The sequence below is a fragment of the Chionomys nivalis genome, chromosome 26 (assembly GCF_950005125.1).
Source record: "Chionomys nivalis chromosome 26, mChiNiv1.1, whole genome shotgun sequence".
In the NCBI taxonomy this organism is placed as follows: domain Eukaryota; kingdom Metazoa; phylum Chordata; class Mammalia; order Rodentia; family Cricetidae; genus Chionomys; species Chionomys nivalis.
In genome coordinates this window covers 4910159-4932959 of record NC_080111.1, presented here as the reverse complement: position 1 = coordinate 4932959, position 22801 = coordinate 4910159, and the positions used below count along the sequence as shown (strand labels likewise).

At 44.2% G+C, this 22801-nt stretch overlaps 1 protein-coding gene across 1 annotated transcript in view; it reads right to left on the bottom strand.

Moving 5' to 3' along the window:
• The window catches only part of Dnah7 (dynein axonemal heavy chain 7), a 198309-nt gene that overhangs the window by 54241 nt on the left and 121267 nt on the right, over positions 1-22801 (bottom strand). Inside the window, exons 43-48 of the mRNA XM_057758440.1 lie at positions 19798-20128; positions 18850-19196; positions 18127-18307; positions 14800-14985; positions 10853-11016; positions 4874-5028 (exon numbers count right to left, since the gene is read on the bottom strand). Coding sequence (XP_057614423.1) covers positions 4874-5028; positions 10853-11016; positions 14800-14985; positions 18127-18307; positions 18850-19196; positions 19798-20128 — 1364 coding nt within the window. The remainder of the gene's footprint in view (positions 1-4873; positions 5029-10852; positions 11017-14799; positions 14986-18126; positions 18308-18849; positions 19197-19797; positions 20129-22801) is intronic.

Below are 22801 nucleotides of genomic sequence, written 5' to 3'. Positions count from 1 at the left end.
GTTTTTCTACACATACTTGAGATGAAACAAATATCAATTTCTGTCCTAATTATTTTGCATGATATTATAACGAAACTGCCCTGTATTATTAAAACTAGCAAACCTGTTACTATTCTTTCATTTTTCGACCAGTGCTGTTTTTTGATGTTCTATTTGAATATTTTTCTATTCTAAGATATAAGGAGCACCCTAAGCAAAATGAAGCATTTCAGAATATTTTCTTCTGATGCCGTTCTAGAAAGGATCCAGAGACGAAAGGTCCCTGACAGTGTTAAATACGTCAGCTAAGTTAAAGGCTTATATGATGCCACTTAAGCTGCTGGGACAGTCCGTCTCGAACCCAGGAGCCTTGTCACTGTCCGTTGAAGGGATGGGGGTAATCCGGGCTGGCAGGAGAAGCCTCGGGATGGACAGACCGACAGACACTTGCACTGAGCTTGCAGGCATATTCTTCCTTGCTGGATGGGCCTGGCTGAGGGAATTTCTAAAATTACCTCCCCACCAATCCCCTCCATGGCTTGGATCTTGGCCAGCAGAGATGCAGCAGGTAACTTCTACGGCCTTATTTTCTCTTTCTGCTCACATTATTTATTTTTATTATTAAATAAAATGAATATATCATGATGAATGACTGTGCTAATTTTCCATGGTCGAGTTAGACTTTCCCACCATCACTGACACAGTGAATGCTGTTTTGACTAAAACCCTGTTCCTGATTCCGCTCTTGCTGGTTCTAGGAGCCCAGTTCACAGCCGATCTTTTGGGGACACTTTAAGACACACTGCAAACTACTTTCCTGGAAAGCGGTGAGACTTCAGGGCTGCAGGGGGCCCTTTCTGGGTGGCTGACAGACCTGGGTACACAGTGTGGGACTGTCAGCATCACAACTTAGCGATGTAGACAAGGAGAGGCGTCTGAGAAAAGCCAGTTATACCCATCCTTGGCACCGCAGCTGTTTTTACTAACAGGTACAAAGTCCAGTTAAACCGGACAATCAGGGCAGGTGTTTCAGCAGCTTCGTTGACTGTAAATACCAAATGTTATTTACGATTAGGTTCCGCTCGGCCAGAAGCCCTCATAATAACAATGTCAACAACCGGGGACCCATACTCATGTCAAGGGAAACTCAAACAGTCCCTGGACAGAAGGACGGAGGGACAGCACGCCTGAGTCATGAGGAATCCTCGTTCTCTTTAGACTCTGGCAGCTTTCTCTTCCCCATCTGCAGCTTCGTTCTCTTTGGCCAATGTATTTCAATACTTATCCATATTTGACCCATCAGAAAGAAAGGAACATCACTTAAGAGTATTCCTTGAGGATGACCAATGCCATGTCCACATTTCCCTGTGGGTCTGTGACAAGGTGAACACCATGGCAGGAGAATTTGGCATTGAAAAGTTGCTTGCCTTGTGGCAATCAGACAGTAGAGAGAGAGGGTCAAGAAGAAGTCTAAACAAAAATGCACTCTTCAAAGACATGCCACCCACTTCCCACTGCCGTCCCCCTCCTCTGAGTGGCTCATTGATCTATGAACTCTTCCATGAATTCATCATTGGTGAGTTATGTTCTCAACAGCACCATAGCCCGAGGGCCAAGCTTTTAACACAGTAGCCTTAGGGAACACTTCCCAGCTGGCAATGTATTTACAGTGCCCCTGGAAAGATAAACTTTGAAATAATCTATTAGATGGAGAGAAGAGGATTCAACAGACAGGAAAATGGTGCCACATTATCTGAAGGGCTTCCTGACCCATGTGGTCATCCTTCCACTTCTCTCTCCACCAGCACCTCTGTCTGCCTCTGCATGCAAGCAGAGACCAGGTCTGTCTCGTTCATTCTTATTAAGCATTCTCCCCCACAATGCTTCGTCCATGGCTATTACAAAATAAATGTCTATCAGTGGGACGAATAAATAAGCAAAAAACTACAAAGTCGTTTGGAAGCCTTGACCCAAAGGGGAATGGCAAGGAAATGCTGGCAGTCGAGACAGGAAAATCAGGGAGGCCCAGATATGATGCAGTTTCGACAGATTGTCTATGTCGATGGAGTTCTTTCTTGGCAATGGTTAACATACTATGTGTACTTTATTAGCGATGTTTATATGACGGACACACTATATATAGTTTATTGGTTGAGACAGTAAATATAGCTGCAGGTGCACCTTGACTTTCAAGAGCACTGGCTGTAAAACTTTTTAAATAACAGAATCTTTTTTATTTTCCTCCAAAGAAGATTAAAAAAAAAAAAAAACAACTCAGTTATAAAAAGAAGAAGAAGAGAGGCACATGGCTCTCGTTGAAGTGGAGGTAGGTGGATGAGGCTGGCAAAGCCCTTTGCCTCTCCACCCAGGCTGCCTGTGAAGAACAAGGGATCCGAAGCCACCGTCCCTGAATAGGCCAGTATCTATAGATAACTGCTCAATGGAAAGAGCTTTAACCACTTAACGTTTTCAAACTTTGACTTGATGGTTAAGTATAAATAGATAGCGCTCACCACCTTTCTAGGAGAACTGAAACTTTTCACTTCTTTCTGATGTTTAATATTAGAAGGTGTGTTTTTAAAAAAAAAATTAGCCAGAGGCAGAAAAGCTGGGAGTTCTTCGTGGGCATATACTTCTGGCTAAACCACTGAGCTTTCTCTAACGCTTATCTGGCTTCTTAAGAAACTGAATGGGTTTTTGTGGCTGAAAGTAGGAGTAGGGAACACATGTAAACCCCAGCGCCCTGTGTACAAGAAACACCTCTAAGTGTTTGTGCGATCTGCTCACTTCCTGCCCCCACGCACCACAACCTTAGGGTCTCTGTTCTCTCCTATTGCAGCTCATGGATGTAGCGTTGCTCAAGACACCCAAAGTAGCTTTCTCTCCCATGATTGGGATGCAGAATTTTAGATTAGGAGAGTTCCCCTCTATTTCCTGTTCTGCTCTATAATTAATGGAATTAAACATCAAAATAGATGGCTCAGATCAGAGAAGTGTCAAGAACGCCAACCAGACGGTAGAAACCCATCACTTGTCCTTATCATACCAAACATTTCAACATTTATGTTAAGTCATCTACGTTGCTTAAAGAATTTAAGGTGATGATCCCTTCTAGAAATCCTCCCTGATTTTCCTGAATTCACAGAGGCATCACCTGTGGCTTCCTCGTTACCTTTTAAGACGTTACAAATAAGCCACTGGTCACATGCTCAAAGCCAGCACAGCACAGCACAGCGTGGGCTGAGTCTTTCAAAGCCCCGGGTGTAATGCTCAGCACACTGACATGAGCTACACCGCCAACAAAAGCCTAGGGACCGAGTGGTCGCCGTCACCAGAGACTAGCTCTACAATACACAGTAAGTCAGTGATGTCTCCCTCACGCTACATAGCTGATGTGCAAGTGGAGAAACTGAGGTAATGAACCAAACACTGAATGGCAGAGGCAGACGCTCTGAATCCAGAACCAAGGCCCCTACCCACCACGGGCACTGGTCCTTACAGGAGAAATGCTCGCCTTCTGTTTTTATTACAGCAACACATGGATGGTTCTGACATCACACAAGCAATTTATTTGAGAGTAGAGATCATGGCCTCTTTTTGTGTAGCTCCTACGTCACATACAACACCATAGATACAAGTTACTCTGTTTCATAGTAGGGTAACTAAAGATAAAGTACTGTACACTTTTCTAAAGAGTAAGAAAGGAATTTGAATTTTTCCCCATATGGAAATGATAAATGTTTGAGGATATAAGTATGTCTTCCATGATTTGACAGAATGTGTGTATATAAACATTACACGGCACATCATGAATGTGTACAATTTTAGGTGTCAATTTAAAATATTTTAAAATGCAAGGATAGCAACTGAATGAAAGACCGTGTGGGTGAGCGTGTCTGTGCTCCATTCCATAGATACAAAGCCTTATAAACAGATTTTTTTCTTCCATGCTTATACTAAAATGCTAAAATCATAAAGTTTGAAAGCAAGCAGTTTGTTAATATGGAAACATGGATGTTATCGGAGGACTAGCATGCTTATCATGACTCCTACAGCGATACCGCTCTCACGGCAAGAGGGACCTGATGAGCTAACTTCTCCTCGAGTTGCATATGCTATAGCTTCAGAAGTGATTGTCCTTGTTTGGCTAAATTTGATAAGTTACACCGATTTGAAGCAGGACCCCAGTTAGCTCAGATCACAAACAGTCTGGGCTTCGTGTTGCCAAGTCTGACGCCTGCATCTGACCTTGATTAAAAGCCATCCCATCATCTCTCTAATCTCTCCATCGTGAAGATCAGACACTAGCGAGGTGAGCAAAACCCGCTTACTTTCCCTGCCACTTTTGTAGCGTAATTCAAGAAGGAACAGAAAGGGGAGCTACTGTTGCATTAAAATAGAATTGGAATTACTAATATATATATATATATATTTTTGGCTTTTCGAGACAGGGTTTCTCTATGGTTTTGGAGCCTGTCCTGGAACTAGCTCTTGTAGACCAGGCTGGTCTCGAACTCACAGAGATCCGCCTGCCTCTGCCTCCCGAGTGCTGGGATTAAAGGCGTGCGCCACCACCGCCCGGCTGGAATTACTAATATTAAATGGGCTTTTTAGCTGCCAAATATTAATAATGAAAGCTGAAGAAAAGCAAATGGCAGACAACAACGGAAACATCTAAATTAGGGGTGCGCCACAAATGTACTTCGTAAGAAAGGAAACCGCCTTGCCTTCCAGGGGTTAACTGTCTGGGGGTGGTCCTCACGGTCTCATTTGATTATCAATAAATGATGAGACCAGAAAAGTCATCATTTAACAGCAAGCCTGACAGACATCTGCGCACTGACTGTGCCCTGTCCAGCATTTCCACGCGTGCTCTTGCGACTCAGCCACGTACCAGGCGTGCCGAACTGGATGCAGTTCTCCAGGGTCCTGACGTAGTCAGGGTCGTTAAGCTTAATCAGCTGAAGGCTGTTGCTCTTCTCCATGTTCTTGATCCACTTATTGGCCTGGCCTTGAGGGTCTATCATCAGAGGCCACCTTCTCGCATTCCTGGAAGAGCCAAGAGAGAGAATCTGGCTCAGGCCATTACAAGTTTCTGCACAGCCAGTTCCACATGACCGCAGGCTCACCCTTCGTTAGTAATATCTTCCTTTCTTTCCTTGAAGTAGGCGCATTGCCAGAAAAACTACAGAGGTCATTTCACAAAGCTAACACACAAATCCTTTCATTCCTTTGGAGATACCGCAGTCTCTAAACCTTAAATCACATGCTTATGATTCATAACTCAAGTAAGTTAAAATAGTATTTGCTGCTCTTTCACAATATGCTAGTGAAACTCCACTTCCCCACTAGGTGTTGTTATTTAATCCTGTGATGTTAATTAATCCTGTGGCCTGGGCAACCACTTCACCTCCTTAGCATCTGTGTGTTCTTATGTGCTGATATCTGGATAAGAGAAAGAAAAAGAATTTGATCCATTTACAGTCAGGTTCTCTATCTCTATCTCTCTTCAGTAAAGAAATAATGATCTTGCTGGGCGCTGGTGGCGCACGCCTTTAATCCCAGCACTCAGGGAGGCAGAGGCAGGTGGATCTCTGTGAGTTCGAGGCCAGCCTGGTCTACAGAGTGAGTTCCAGGACAGCCAGAGATACACAGAGAAACCCCGTCTCGAAAACAAACAAAAGATGTAATGACCTAAGGGGGAAAAAAAAGAAGAACAGTATAGCTTCCCACCATCAAGCTGCATGACAGTTATGAACACCGCAGTGTTTCCACAACCACAGGCCCATCCTTGTTTCAAAGACTTGCCTATTCAATGACATCCATGTAGCTCATTGTACACCTGCCTTGTGACTGGGCTTCCTATGCACAGAAATGAGTTTTTCTGAAGGGCAAGTTCACACCATGGGAGAGCTCATCCCTGCTGGTTTACTCCCAGGTATGGGGTCTCAAGAGCAAGACCAGCAGCCTTCAAGATGAAATTTTTTTTTTTTTTTTTTTTTTTTTTGGTTTTTCGAGACAGGGTTTCTCTGTGGTTTTGGAGCCTGTCCTGGAACTAGCTCTTGTAGACCAGGCTGGTCTCGAACTCACAGAGATCCGCCTACCTCTGCCTCCCAAGTGCTGGGATTAAAGGCGTGCGCCACCACCGCCCGGCTTCAAGATGAAATTTACATCTAGGATTGGTGAACCCGAAAAGCCAGCCAGCGTCTGCTGCCTTCTTGAGAGATGAAGTCTCTCATGTAGCCTCATGTCTTGTGTGGAATTGCAATCAGCACTTAGCATTTAATAAACACTGGCCAGAGTCATTGCCAATGTCGCCAAGATATTTCACCCTCTTTTAAAAGGGAGCATAGAAAATTCATGCAGAACATTAGCCGAGCAGAGGGGGTGAAGGAAAAGGACCGAGGGGAAGAAAATAGGGATGGGACAGGATGTTACATTGGATAACTGTCCTTCTGAAATTGAACGTAAGTATATTTTTGGCACATAAGTTACAGTATGATACAAGACACGTAGCTCAGGCAGTAAGGAAGACAGCCTCACTCTTTGGTACCCATATTGTATGTTAGACTACTTAGGAACCAAATCCTACAGACTGCATAGCTTCTTGCAGCCCAGCGGCCGCAACTGTAGGTATCCACGCTGGTTTCTCCAGACATGTAAATGGCCAGTGTCACTGCAGCGTCATTACTGTCCCCACACGTCCCCACAGCCTATCCTGCCTCTTTCCTTGCAAGGACACTAATCTTAATGGAATAGGAATCTTCCCTGAGGGCCTCACTTAACCTGAAAGCCTCATTGAGGACTATGGAGGGCGCTTAGAGAATCCCGGCCCCAGGTTCTGTCCCTGCCACCAGCACCAAACCACCAAACAGAACTCGATTTCCAACTCAGCAGTCTCCATGCGGCAAAGCCATCCTTGAGGACTAAAGGCAAAATACAGAGCTCACTTTTGCTCCTCACCAGCCGTGTTCTAGGCAAACGCCAAAGGACTTTCCCTTGACAGGAAGTGATAGAGGAAAACTCGGAATTTTAGAAATGAAGAGATAATGATGAAGTGCCGGTGTGTCCAAAATTGTGTATAAATATTGAAACCTAATCATCATTACCATCAGCGAGGGGTCTGTGTGTGCAACGGGTGCCCCATTGGATAAAGCAGACTGACGGGGTTTAGCTAGTCAAGAAAATGCTCACAACCAGATCTCGTGGAGGGCATTTGTCAGCTGAGGCTCCTTCCTCTCTGATGACTCCGGCTTGTGTCAAGTCAACACAAAACTAGGCAGCGCACGGACTAGAAGAGATTGTCTTTCATCCAGTGAAATCAACACAGCAGCAGCAGTAAAGCTGCCTGCAGCTGGACTGACTTGGAGATGCTCAGTGTGCTTGCATCCCCTTAGCCTGCGTGGCCAACAGCGTTCGATTTAATCAGCCCTTTGCAGCATCACAGTGGAAGCCATTGACAGTGCAATAAGCCAAGGGAAAAAAGGCGAAGGGCACACAGATGAGAAAGGAATTAAAGTGTCACTATGTGCAGACAGCATGATTGCCAATAGACAATACCTAGTAAGCCAACATAAGAGACCAGATGTGTTCTTAAAGTTGCAGAGTACAAAGTCAGTATGCAAATAATCTTTTCTCTAATACAAGCAGCTAACAGCTAAACAAAAAATTAATACCATTTACAAGAGCAAACAAAAATTAAATACTATGCATACATTAAAAAAACAGCAAAATACTTGAAGACCTAAAGCAGCTGGAGAGATTAGTGCATTCATCAGTTAGAAGACTAGTCAGCCTGTCAGTGTTATCAGGAATATCAATGTAGTCCCAATACAATTTCAAGAGGATATTTTTTAGATATTTACATTTTACTCTAAAATTTATATTGAGTTAACAACCAGTCAAAATGATTGCTTAAAAGAGAACAACAACAACAACAACAGCAACATAAAAAAATGTAAGACATCACCTGACTCAAGACTACCCAAAGTTTCCTGAATCAAGATGATCCAGTTCTGGATCACAGCTGGCCTAGAGAACCCAGCAGGAGAGCCACATGCATAGGGACAGTATGCTTTCAACAAAGATACAGCGATGAAATTGATGGGGAAAGAATAAGTAGATGTTTATTTATTCGTTTGTACATGTGTGTGTGTATGGAGGTCAAGGGGCAGCCTGTAGGAGTCTGTTTGCTCATTCAGCCTTGCGGGTCCTTAGGCTGTCAACCTCAACAGCTAGCAGGTACCTGCTGAGCCAGCCCATTCAGCCCTCAAACATTTTTGAATTTATAAATCTTTAAAATCCATTGTTTGCAAATGGAACCGGCATCTGCTAGCAGTTACTGCTTCCAACATGGACAGTTTGTGGAAAGAGAATTCTTATTTAATGCTTTTCAGGGTTTTTGAAAACTGCAGATTTCTTTTCATGACAATTCACCGCCACAGCAGCAGGCCTAGAAGGACCAGGATTTGAATATTTAACAGCTGAGGGCTAGGCTGGTCTAGGGCCTTCCTTGAGGCCTCAGGTAGGAACTTCCTTAGTTCCTTGTCTAAAAGGAACTTAACTTGGCAGAGCCAGTAATGGCCTGGGACCAGGACCTTGGGGGAATCCCAGCTCTTCCCAACCCCAAGGGCTCACTGTGTGCCAGGTCTGTGCTGCACTGGGTACCTGGTGTTGCCTTCAGGCAACCTGCTCGATCAGCTCGCTGCTGACTTCACATCGCTCTATGATGGTTTTTGCTGACATTGCCCCAATAAGATGCTGTGTTTCCTCACAAATGTGCTTGAATGGGTGGGCAGCTTGTGCAAGCTCGCCTGATCCCAAACTTTCCTCTTCTCTCCACCTTCTCATCCCCTGGTCATCTTCCCCTTTAGGACCTTGTCACAAGGTCAGCTAGCAGTGGTACGTTTCAGGGAGTTCTGCTGTTTACATCTCTACACACAAACACGTAAATATGAACGAGAAAGAGTGGGCATTCTCAGTGATTATAGCTACTGAAATAAATATGCCTCTCTCCTACAGAAAAATCAAAGTCTGCTTCTCAAAACAATTAGGTTACCTATGGGTTTGGTATACTTACCAAGGAGTTAAATAATACTTTTATTCAAGAAATGTCCAGATACAATCCAATTATAGTCACCCCATCATTGACTTTTGAAAGTCAAGGACTTTTAAGTGTTAATAGCCCCCAAAGTTAATTATATTCTAACTTGTCAAGATTTTATAGGTTCTTCGAGTTTTCCTAAAGGATCAATGCCGTACTCAGCCAAAGTAATCTGTATTAAGCACTCAGCATGGGATTGGGTTATCAGTAAGTGCCCAGCATTAGGGATCACCATCACCAAGCAAGCATCTTTGGGGAACAGAAGGCGGCACTGCGCAAGTAAACAAGATGTGTGTCCAGTGTTTTAAAATGATGCCTTCAACATCTGTCCCGAAAGCTCTCGGTGGACGATGGCCAAACACACTGACAAAGGAATAGATAATGAACAATACCGTCTCCTTCCCAGGGAAGGTGTTACCATAAGATTTACAAACACTTCGATTTTTCTACAAATGAATAATAACAATGTAGGGGCATGGGGCACTGATAAACCTCTTCTGCTCAGGTGAGAGAGGGGTAGTGAGGGGTGGAGAGAGATTACACAGGTGTGCGCTATCTGGAAAAGCGATCATTGGCATTGGGAAATCTTAAAAGTAAGAAATATTAACCGACAGTTGAGTATGAAACATGAATTGAAATATGACAAGACCCAGGTGGGATGGCAGGTTAGGAACGGGATGTGATTCGGCCTCTAATGGATATAATAGATACGAGCATCTTTTGGTAGGAAGAAGAAAGGGCCATGGATTAAAAATTAAAGTTAATAAAGACTTTTATAAATAATAAAAGCATGATTGAAATAAAAGCATGGTTCTTCTGGAGGCAATCAACTAGAAACGCGTGTGCTGGAAGAGAGGCGTGTTTTCTGAGCGGGAACAATAGCCACTAGGCATCCGTGTCGGGATAACCCAATGAGCGGGGATGACGGGAACAGCTGAAGTTTACTTCAGGCGGTCGTTTCCACAAGTACCACACAGCAGAAAGTGGAGGGCACCCACCCACCGCACCTATCCGTTATCCGATCTGAGATTTTACAGCAAGGCTCCCACCATTTTTCCTTGAGGTACTCTCGTTTCCGTCTCTTTGGTTGTTTCTGCACTAAACAAATGAATGGAATCAAAGGGTCCTGCAGTGCAGAACTGAATGCTTCCTACTGATGGCAGAGCCGAGCTGCTTCCTACTGATGGCAGAGCCGAGCTGCCTCCTACTGATGCTAAGAAAAACCAATGCTGCTCCTCACACTCCTACACTCCAAACACTTGGCCAGGAAAGAAGACAAGGCTGTCAACTTGGAAATAAAAGTGATACCTGTTCTCACACTGGGACAGGTTGACTCATGTGACCTGGAGAAGAGGGTGTGCCTGGACACCTAGCGTCCCCTGGCCCCATCTCCGTGTCTTTTCATCACCAGGAGATTCTGTGAAGGGCACTTACTATCTGAAAGCTCTGATCAGCCCACAGAATGAGCCCTGAGTCAAACCTTCCCCACAACAGGGACAAGGACAGATTTTGGAACAATGAGGACGATTAGATACCCGTCACTGTGTATCTATTAACTTTTTATAAGAGGACTTATGTTTTATGGGAATAAAAACTCTGCTCTTTTATTATAATATTAACAAAAAGATTGTTCATATTTCATACAGTTAATTAGCAAACATTTCAATACTGTGAACATTTACTAGATAAAATTGCTAAAAAGGTTTGCAAATAAATGTATCTGCTAATTAGATATTAAAGACCATTTGTGAGAAAAGATTGTTTTCTTACATTATAATGATCCCATTATCGATGGAAAACGAGTCGGAGGGTAATCCAGCAATATTCCAAGCTCGAATTGTCACAGCTTCTCCCAGAGTACCCATAAGAGAATAGTCATCTGAGCAGGGGATGTCTCTTCCTTTGCACGATTCTGACCACTCCTTGGTTTGGTTCTTTAAAGCATTCACAGAAAAAGGTAGACTTGAGTTGGTGGACAGTTGCCAAAGGAATCATATCTAAACTCCTCAATAACTGTTTACTGAGAAAACCAACTACTGTTGTTTCTGATGCACAGAAATGATTTGTGTATTGTGATGGTTTGAATAGGTGTGGCTCCCATAGGCTCATGTGTTTGAATGCTCGGCCTATAGGAATGTGTGGCCTTTTGGGAGTAGGTTTGTTGTTGCTGAAGGAAGTGTGTCATTGTGGGAGTGGGCTCTGAGGTCTCATATGCTCAAATTACACCCAGTGTGGGACACAGTTCACTTCCTGTTGCCCGTGGATCAAGATGTAGAACTCTCAACTCCTTCTCCAGAATCATGTCTGCCTGCATGCTTCCCACCATGATAATAATAGACCAGACCTCTGAAACTGTAAGCCAGCCCCAATTAAATGTTTTCCTTGATAAGAGTTGCCATAATCATGGTGTCTCTTCACAGCAATAGAAACCCTAACTAAGACAGGTATCAAACCTTTCTCAAAATTATAATTAAGAAAGTACTCAAGTGCCGGGCGGTTGTGGTGCACGCCTCTAATTCCGGCACTCGGGAGGCAGAGGCAGGCGGATCTCTGTGAGTTCGAGACCAGCCTGGTCTACAGAGCTAGTTCCAGGACAGGCTCCAAAGCTACAGAGAAACCCTGTCTTGACAAAAAAAAAAAAAAAAAAAAAAAGTACTCAAATGAAAATTAACTGATTAACTGTAATCAACGGTGCCCCAAAGCCTAAATGGACCATGTGACAAAGTTGGTGTTTTGTATTGGAAAGAACATTTACTGTGCACTATACTAAAGTTTAAATTTACAAAGTAGCTGACATTCTCTGGTTTAGCGTCATTTCTGCTGTTAAGATAAAATAACAAGAAAGATCAGCATGTGGGAAAATGGGTAATTTTGTTCTCAATTAAATTCGAGGTGGCAGGAACTTAGAGTAGCTATCATAACCACAGTTGAGAGCTGAGTGAGGTTGACTGTCTGCATGCCTCTCCTGCTCAGCTCACGTTCTCCAGAGCCTACTGCATAAACGGTGCTGCCCGCGTCCAGAGTGAACCCACTCACCTCAGCTAACCCAATTAAGAAAATCCCTAACAGGCGTGCTCATGGACCAGCCTAATGGAGACAGCCCTGATGGAGACTCTCTTTGTGACTGTAGATTGTGTCAGGCTGACAGTTAAAAATAACCATCGCATTCTCCATGTAGCTTACGTATTTTATTTAGATTATAAACATACAGAAAACACTATAGTATTATAATACGAACCTAAACCTGTGGAACGGGTAGAGGACACAGAAAACATCTATTTCTGGCTCCCACGTGCTCTGTAGGAAGGACCACCTAAAGGCTACTGGGCTCTACAAAGGGCCAGGCCACGCTGTGAATCTTGCCCTGTTTAGAGGCATGGTCTGGTATGCTGCCCAGGAACCAGGAGAGTGTTCAGTGCGGGACACAGACCAAACGCTTCAGAAATCGTAAGAGACCCGACCGCGAGGAGAATAGGAGCAGACAACAGGAGGATGTCCATAAGCAAAGCGGACAAGGGAATGTACGAGACGCTGGCACCTGTTTGGGGCAAATGGGGATAATGCCGTGTGTACACAGGTGGTGCTGGGAAGGGCGTGGCTGTCACAACCCTCCCCCCAGGTTACTGAGTGGGCTGTGTCAACGCTCTAGTTTTACGCGTAAACGTCACGGTAGTAGGGTCAGGGATAGCTTCATGACCTTACGTTGTTAGTGTTATTTATAAAGTCCCAGATCTCCGTTAGTAATAAAATTACAGAAGACATTGTTTTCCCCCATTGCATACCAGCAGTAGTAGAGAATTTCAAGTTACTCATCTACCAAGGATGCCATCTTTTATGGCTTCATTAAAGCCAGGCTCTGTCTCATGATTATAGGATGTTATGTGTGAACACGGCTTCTTTGGAAGTTAGAATACAACCCAAATGCATGAATGAAAAGCAGAGTTTAGGGGAAGCCATGAGTGCATGACAGGTGTTTTTAGGGGAAGGGCTGCAGCAAGTTGGAGCAAGGGTTGGTAATAGGATTCGCTAGATTTCATGTACTTCCTGGGGATTATGTATCTAGATAATCCTGTGTACCTCACAAGAGGTTTCCCTGGGAAACTTGGGTAATTTGAGGACCTCTAACAGTCGGCCCCTGCCCTCCAGGTGTGCTAGAGTTTAGAAAGGGAAATCACTGAGCTCAGGGCTCAGCGGACAACACGTGCAGGCTTTACTGGGGGCTGAAACCGACGGAGACTACAGTTAGGAGATACCATTTGCTCTCTGAGCTTTTCCATTGGCAGTGACCGTTTCTGCCCTTGTAGGGAGACAGCTGGTGACCCCGGCCCCTCATCTTTTCATATTATATCACCACTGTTATTTTTTAAGATGTTGTCAACACTACCTTATACGAGGTTCTCTGTGTGCCCTCCTGCCCCACGTTCCCATCCTCTTCAGAGGACTTCCTGGTATTTTTTTAAAGATGTATTTCAGGCTCTGATGGTAACATACAAAATAACTGAGAGCCAGTCGTAGTGTGGTGTGGCATTTTTAGCTGCCCAAGCCGCAGATAAATGTTCAGAGGGGGTCAGGGAAGATGCCCAGGAGTAGGCTTTGAACTGACAGAGATGGGTGGGAGTGCCTGCTAATCTTTCCACTGGCCCAAGCTGAGGTAGGATAGAGTCAAGTGGCCATGGTTCTTCTTCCCACCCTCTCACTGATAGCTCTGGGGAAAATGTCCCAAACTTTATAAACTTCCATGACTAAAACTGGCAAGTAAACTAATCAATCACTATCCGGATAGTTAAGTTCAACACCAGCCAGCTGAGCTGCAGAGAAGCCAACAACGCAGCACCCTGGGAGCTCGTCCGAACAAGGCACAGACAGACTGGCCGAGCTGAGGATCACGGTGCCTCTGTGACCTTAGAAAGGAAATACAGAGCCCTCTGAAGCGAAAAAGCTATTCCTAGAAGCTCCATGTGAGGATTTTAAAATAGCGTGTTCTAAAAATTCAACAAACAAAGGCACGGTAATAGAGGCAGGAAGAATCAATTCTGCTTAGGAGAAAGCCCTCAGTGAGGCTCTGTGGACACAATACTCAAGTACACCAGGGAAACAATCAATAAGGCCCTCGGTGAAGGTGGTCTTGTCTCTATAATGTTTCAATCTCTGACATGGTTTTAGTATGACTTATTAGGGCCCATGCAGAGGGGGTGGGGAGACACGCATCCCCTTGAATGGGTGTGCACGCTGACACACACTCATACATGTGAATCCTTTCCACTTAGGAACAAAAATTCCATCACCAGAGCCTTTAGATTTTAAAACAATGTCTCATATAGCATGTTTTGGCTATGAAGCAACTTACAGGATATCTAAAATAGGTAAGGAGCCGGGCGGTGGTGGCGCACGCCTTTAATCCCAGCACTCGGGAGGCAGAGGCAGGCGGATCTCTGTGAGTTCAAGGCCAGCCTGGTCTACAAGAGCTAGTTCCGGGACAGGAACCAAAGCTACAGAGAAACCCTGTCTCGAAAAATCCAAATAAAATAAAATAAAATAGGTAAGGACAAATAATTTAAATTTGCCTTCTCTTGCCTTAACCAAAAATTAAAGTAAAACAAAGTTGAAAAAAATACCCCCAAGTTCCCCTACAACAGCAATAACAACAAGCAAACCAACCGGAAACTGGTGTAGGGAAGAGGGGGAAAGCAAGGCAGAGGCACAAGGGCACCCCTCACCTGTCTGTAGTTGGACGTAAAGGCCCCCAGGTAGGCGACAACCCCCGAGGAGATGAGGATGTCCCCTGTCAGGTTGATGTACAGCTGCCCGAGCTCCAGAGCCGAGTTGCTCCAGCGAGTTTTCTCGCCTCCCAGGCCTCCAATCAGCTGCTCGGCCCGCTCCAGCTTTTTGCTGCACAGATCGACCTCAAAAAAGAAACGGGGAGCTTTTATCAACGTGGGCAAATAAGACAAAAAAAAAAAGGAAAGGGGAGCTTTTATCAACATGTGCAAATAAAATAAGCCGAAAATTCTGCAGCGTTCCAAACTCAGGAGATAGCTTTTCTCAATTACAGAGTAGCCTGAAGTTACAAGAAGCACTTTTAAAAAGAAAAGCGTGATGCATCTCGCTGCAATACGGAAAGTTCATGACGCCTCGTGTTTTCAAACAAGGAAATAAGTTTAACAAAGTTCTGGGAATTCCTACGGAGGATTTAGTGTATAACAGTACAGGCTAACTCTAAGGAAATGATCTTCAACACGGGAGACTGAGATTAATAAAAACAGCCTCCTGCAAATATAGATGCTTTAAAGCCATCTGACAAAAAATGGGGGAGGCCTCAGGATGAAGCAGGCTAGGAGAGCATTTGCACAGCGTGCAGAAGGGCCAGGGGTCCAGCATGAGCACTGTGCTTTGAATGTTTTATAAATGTTTCTCCTCCGCTCACAGAGTTGGTTGAAGGCCGCTTTGAGAGGCTAAGAGTTTTAGCAGTTCACACTTATTTACAAAGCACAGTCTTTCGAGGTGATGAACGGCACCGTCCTCGCAGACACTTGCAGTTAAGCTTCCGAGGGAGCATCAGACAACAGCTAAGCGCCTGCTCTCTCCGGCCAACAATCAGCCCAAGTTTATTTTACACAATTAAACAACGCGACAGAAAGGGGAAGCGGCAGATGTCTCTCAAGGCAGCGCATCTGGGGAACCGCACTCAAGCCTGCGTCAGACTGACATTCCAGCAGGGCGCTCGGAGTGAATCACTGCGGTTTAATTTTCAAGTGATACCATCATTCTTCTTTTAAGAATGAAATCAACACATCTATTTTACTGCCTCAAGGTATTTTAATAGCAGTGGTGGCGCACACCTTTAATCCCAGCATTTGAAAGGCAGAGGCAGGCGGATCGCCATGAGTTTGAGGCCAGCCTGGTCTACAAGAGCGTGCTCTATGACCTGGAGAGATGGCTCAGAGGTTAAGAGCATTGCCTGCTCTTCCAAAGGTCCTGAGTTCAATTCCCAGCAACCACATGGGGTCTGGTGCCCTCTTCTGGCCTGCAGGTATACACAGACAGAATATTGTATGCATAATAAGTTTTTTTTTTTTTTTTTTTTTTTTTTGGTTTTTCAAGACAGGGTTTCTCTGTGGCTTTGGAGCCTGTCCTGGAACTAGCTCTTGTAGACCAGGCTGGTCTCGAACTCACAGAGATTCACCTGCCTCTGCCTCCCAAGTGCTGGGATTAAAGGCGTGCGCCACCACCGCCCGGCGTTTTTTTTTTTTTTAAAAAAAGTTTGTTCTAGGACAGGCGCCAAAGCTACAGGGAAACCCTGTCTCAAAAGTAGGATTGCATCACTTCCCTCTAGCTTCTCCCATGCCCCTTCCTCTCAAACTGATGGCCTCCTTTTAATCATTGTTACATGTATATGCGTGTGTGTGTGTATACACATCTTTCTGAGTCCACTTTTTCTTATCGGCGTGTACATGGTTTCAAGGCTGATCCTTCTGAATTTGACAACCGATGAGGGGGCTCATCCCCAGGCGGGGCTAATTCTCCCCCTCTCTGCTTGCAGGTCTCTGTCTAGGAGAGGGAACTCATAACCCTTCCCTTCAGCAGGTCTACTGATCTTGCCATTGGCCCAGCCTTGTTTATGCCACCGTTCCTAGGAGAGACGGTTTCACAGCAGACTCCCTGGTGTTCTAGCTCTTACAATCTCTCTGCTCCCCCTTCTCCCACGTTTCCTGAGCCACCGATGTAGGAGTTACAGTGTAAAGTAGCCACTGTGGCTGGACCGCCACAATCGGTTTCTCTCTGCACTGCGTCCGTCCAACTGCGGTTTCTGTGAGAGTCTCCACTTGCTGTAAAGAGGAGCTTCTTGATAAGGGAGCAGTTACACTTGCATAGGAGGCTTTAGAGCTGGGAAACAGATGAGAGAGCACAGGGCACTTGTCTCTCTGGGCCACGTGCGGGGCCGTGTTCAGTGCTGCCCTACCGACAGCAGCCGGGGAATGGAAGCAACCTAAACGTCCTTAACAGGCAGATGAATAGTGGAAATCTGGTGCAGACACAATGGAGACCACTCGGATGTAAAGAGAAATGAGGTCATGAAATCTGCAGGTAAATGGATGGGCCTAGAAAAGATTACATTGGACGAAGTAGTCCAGACCCAGAAAGGCAAATATCATTATTCATAAAAGAAGATAAGTAAAGTTTATTTTGGGATTCAGACTGTGAAATTTTATAATGGAGAACTGGATGTTAGATGACATTTATGTGGCTTCAGAGTAAGAATTTGTCTTATGTATTTTCCCAATACTAGTAACCGTTGTTTAAAATTAAAAGACACAAAATATCGGTTCTCCTACAGATAGACGTGAAAAGGCCAAGGTTTGTAATGGGTCATAATTTTGATGTTCCCCAAATTAAGCTTTTCTTACTCCACTTTCCCGTCTAACGTATCTCCAGTCTCTCGGTTTCCCAGTGAATCTGATCACAGAACACAATCACGTTGCCATCAGAAAACCCTAAAGAAAACATTCCGGCAGCTTCCTTTTTCCCATGACTTCTTCTTTCTCTCCAAGCAGACATTTACTATAAATTTAGGCATGTGTTCATTTTAATTTTTCCCAACATTTTTAATTACAAAAACCTGAAACTATCAAAGGCACAGCCAAGCAACTATACACTCTCTTTTACACTACCTTACTTAAAGAAAATGTAATGCCCAGCAACAGGTTACGTCTTAAAGACTGACACCATGTCCTGTCTGTGTTCAGATACAGATTACAGGGCAGATTTAGAGAAGAAGGAAGTGGCCCGCGCCTTTAACCCCAGCACCCAGGAGGCAGAAGCAGGCAGATCTCTGAGTTCAAGGCCAGCCTGGTCTACAGAGTGAGTTCCAGGACAGCCAGGGCTACACAGAGAAACCCCGTGCGTCACTGTGAAAAGTGTGCAGACATCTGGGTTCGGGTCACAGGCCATGACTAGAAGTTAGGCTATCCGTGAACAAAACAGGACTGGCGAGTTCTGGGTCCCTACGTGAGGGTCCTCTCCCATTTGCGACGTCCAGCACACACCTGGTTTTCCAGGTCAGCTTTCTTCTGCTTGTTCAGCTCAAGCGTGTCCTGAAGCTTGGCCAGCTTGTCCTGGACCTCATGCAGGGCAGCCTGCTTCTTCCTGAGACCATCCATAGCGATTTTCAGCTCCCCTTCAGCCGCAGCCAGTTTTATCTTTTTGGGAGCTACAATTTTTGCCACTCTACGAAACAATAAAGTTGGGAAATTAGATTCCTCTGAAGATTATAGGGACCGTTCTAATGCTCTTTACAAAGACTCAAAACCCTTCTTTACACAGAACGTACACCGATTTCTACATTCCACATATTCTCTTGGAATCAAATCAGATACAAAGTATAAGAAATGATCACTACGACTTGAGGCATAAGAGGAGTAAGATGGCATATTAGGGGCTGCCTCTGAGTGACCCAATGACTGGGAAAGGTCAAGGGGTCAAGGCAACAAGAAGAGAGGAGACAGGAGGAGAGGAGAGGTTTTTTTTTTTTTTTTTTTTTTTTTGGTTTTTCGAGACAGGGTTTCTCTGTGGTTTTGGAGCCTGTCCTGGAACTAGCTCTTGTAGACCAGGCTGGTCTCGAACTCACAGAGATCCGCCTGCCTCTGTCTCCCGAGTGCTGGGATTAAAGGCGTGCGCCACCACCGCCCGGCTGAGAGGGGATTTTCTACTGTCCACATGACCAGACAAGCAAACCCAACACAGCAGTGAGGTTTTGGTCCAGCACTTACTTGTCATAGGAATCCATCGCTATGACCCACTTGCACAGACCCTCAGCAGCTGTTGAAGCGTTCCGAATCTTCTCTGGAACAAAGTCTGGGTTGGGAATGTAACTTTTCCTTATGATATTCATATAGGCCGGAGGAATATTGTCCTTGTCATATTCATGAAGCGACTGCAGAAACCTTATGTCACCAAGAAGTCTCTTGGCGGGGCCCCAGAAATCCTCAATTTTCTTTCCCGAGCCTGTTGGGTCGGGGATTTTATCGGCTTTGATGCCCTTCAATATGCAGATGGCCTCCATGACAAGCTTGACGCCTGCAGGGGGGCTCTTCATGGACTTCACCACGGTGATATCCTGGAAAAGCAGCATTTCGATTATCCACAGAAATAAATGTGCACTTGTATCTTCATTATAATCATAGCAATAAACTCAGACTTTCAAACTAAGCCTTAAGGCGCACAGAAGCCTGTTTTTCTGTGTTGGGTAGAAATGGCAGCAATGGCAGAACCATGGCAAGGATTTTGACACACGTTCATTGGGGGGAATTATAGTGGAGAGCGGGTAGAAAGCTCTGGAAAGAGCTGCCATGATGGGGGTCGGGGACGAGACTGGGAAGAGTTGAGAGAGGGGTGGATATGATCATATACAGTGTATGGAATTCTTGAAGAACTAACTAACAAAAATAAATAAATCTTTAAAAGCAGAAATAAAAAAATAAAAAATAAAAACAGTAATAACACATTTTTCAAACAAAGCAATGGCGGTGTAGTAGTGGTGATGCTGGCAGCTTCGTCCCCTTTCAAAAGTGCCTTCGTCATGAGAATGCATTTCTGTTTTCAGAGAACTAGGAAATCCCCTTGCCAATTTAAAAGGCTTCCTTAAATTGGAGGGTAATTTGAGGGGAACTCAACCGTGGTCCCCGGTGGCAAATCCTCGCCATCCGCACGGCTCTCACCTGCGCGGTCAGGGTGTCAAGGGCGGCCAGCGCCGACTCCAGGATGGGCAGGGCCCCGGCCAGGTCGGCGTCACACTCGTCCTTGATGGCTTTGGCGGCCATGGCTTGATCGTTCGCGACTATTTCGTCAGCTTTCACGATCTTTTCGGTCTTGGCGACCTCCATGGACTCCCTCTCGATGATGACCATCATGTCGTCGACCTCTCGGCTGGCGACCTTCAGCTGAGGGTGCAGAGCCTCCAGCTCGCTCTGCATGGTGGCCACCTGCGAGGCGGCTGAGTCCAGTTTATCCAAGCCCACTTCGTAGCGCTTCTTCATTTTCATCACCTCACTGGGAGCAAAGGGACGAGATGAGGTGAGACTCGGGGACCTGCTGACCACGCCTGGTCTAAAAGTCTTTCACAGGCATCAGCTGGTTGTGAAGAACCCATGAACCTATCACTGCTGGATTATGCACAATTACGAAGAAACACTGTATCTTAATTCTCTGTGTTTTCAGTGCCTCCAGGCATAAGACAAAAGCTACAGAGAATAAATGAGTTCACTGGTAACAAGGCAAAGGGCCTCCTGGGACAAACTGGACACTCCCCCTGTAACACCGGCCAGTCGCCTTGCCACCTTGGTGAATTACTTTCAACAATTCTATTGGCTGTTTTGTTTTTTTTTTTTTTTAATAATCACTTACTTCAAAAAGGCTTCAATGCCCTCCATACATCATTTTGAATATTGCCAGAGATGAAAATGTACTTAAAATAGATTATATCTTCCCAGTAGTTGGAAAGTTGAAGCTATCCAGTCAGGGCTGTATTAGCCTAGGGTATACAGCGAGACCTGTGTTTAAGATGTATTTGAATTTAAAAATGTATTACATCTTGAAATAGTAATTTTTTTATTAAGACAGAAGGGACAATTGAGACTGATATTAAAACTCAACATTTTTGTGCAAAGTGCTTTTTTAAAGGATATAATAAATGAATAATTTAAGTCCTTTAGAATTTACTATTTTAATATTCTTTAAAATACTTACCCGTGTCCATATATGTTCTCTACTGAAAAAAATCTCCTTATCTGCATCAATTCATCTGAAAATATGACATATTTCAAAAATTCTCAAGGAAATAGCTAGAGCAGGAAGACAGCTTGAGGGAGATAAAGTAACCCAAAAAAGGGAAAAACAAAAACAACCATGGGAAAGGCTGTCACAGAGGAGGAGGATAAACTCAGAAATTCACGTTTTTATCATGTGCTGAATTCCTTCTGCGAAAGCAAAATAGTTGACAAAAGAGTGGGGCAGAGAAGCCAGATTTCCCACCGTCCTATGCTGTGTGTGAAGAGGGGACACGGGAGGCGTTAGAAGAAGGAAAGAACGGGAAGGGAGAAATGATACAGTTATATTTTAATTAATTGGCAAGAAATTATGAAGGGGAAAATGTAAAAGATAAAGTGAAAGAGCAACATGATTATCTGAGATCCCTCCGCCACGGCTTCTTAACCTCCCTGTAAGTTTGTATATTGCTGGGTTAGCCTTATTTTCAGTTAGGATAACCTTAGCACTGCGCGTCTACAAATAAGAGCCTTGTTTATGGGTGACATCCAAAACTTAATCTCTGAGAACTTATGGTCCTCCAGCATAGGTAAATGGAAAAGAACAAGCACGATCCCATTATTAGGTTAAGAATCTTGAGAGCCAAATAAATGAAGTCCTGTCAAGTCATGTAGCAGCTTTGGGTGGGAACTGTAGCTTTCATTCGACAGAAGGAAACATTACTAATGGTGTGACTGTATGGTGTGGACCTCAGGGACCTGGACGACCTGGAATAATGTAGCAATAGACACTCTCAGTGGGGGATGAAAAACGTCTGTGGTTATCTGGGTACCATCTTGATCAATATGAGGAACAACACTTCAAAATGCTTGTGCTCTTGAACGAGCCAGTGGGGAGACTTTGAGTTTAATTATGGAAGGACATACTAATATTTCATGTTAAAAAATCTGCTTTAAGTATTTTTTAATATGTAAAAGAATTTGCTCTATTAGGTTAATAGTCCTGAAATCTACTATAAATAATATAATATAATTGAGCTGTAGACTATGATCTCTGTTTTAGGCTTAAAAAATCTCCAGAATTTTATAATGTATAATTTATGGCTAGTAATATGGATGTTTGATTCACCAGATTCATTTAAGTAACTAAACTTGATTTGTTAAATCCAGGATAAAAATACATCAAGGGTGAAAATGCAAAGTCAGCCGTTACCAGGCCCACCCCCCACCGCCCCGCCCCGCTCCGCCGCAGGGGATGCTACTTTGCCTCTCAATGAGTCTTGCTTGTGTTCCTGCCACAAAAATAATAAATATGACACAAAATTCACTTCAGAGAGCATTTGAGACGAAAGACTTCCTTCAGGGGTATCACCACAGTTTTCTCACCTTCCGAGGTGAATGTTAATAAGTTTTACATTTTTGAATGTGCAAGCCCGGTACTCATTTCAGAAGCAAAGAAAGTCTAGGACCGACTTTTCCGAGAACTCACGTTGACACTCACTGTAGGGAGGATAGGTCACTAAAATTTTTGAAACTTTTAAAACTTTTAACCTTGTTGTTAATAAATTTTAGATTTTAGAATGTGCATTTCAAGTATTTTTACAAGCAAAGGAAATTTATGCTGTCTCTGAAAACTTATATATGTCTGAAAACTTAGTTTGAGACTGGCTATGGCATATGCCTCTTGCATGTCATATTGACATTTTTTTCAAATAGAAGGTTAGTGGAGAGGAAAAACTGTCTACATAAATAAAGTCTGTCTCCGGGATTGTGGTTGCACAGACTCCAACAAGACTTATAAATCATCTTATCCCTAATAAAAGGGAAAAAATTCGCTCGCTAATGGTTCTTACTCAACTATTGGATAATTTGTTCTTATTGCATATTAATTTTGTATTAGGCTTAGAATTCTCTTATTTAAACGAAAGGTGGTGCTGTAGGAATTCCTACCACCAGTAGC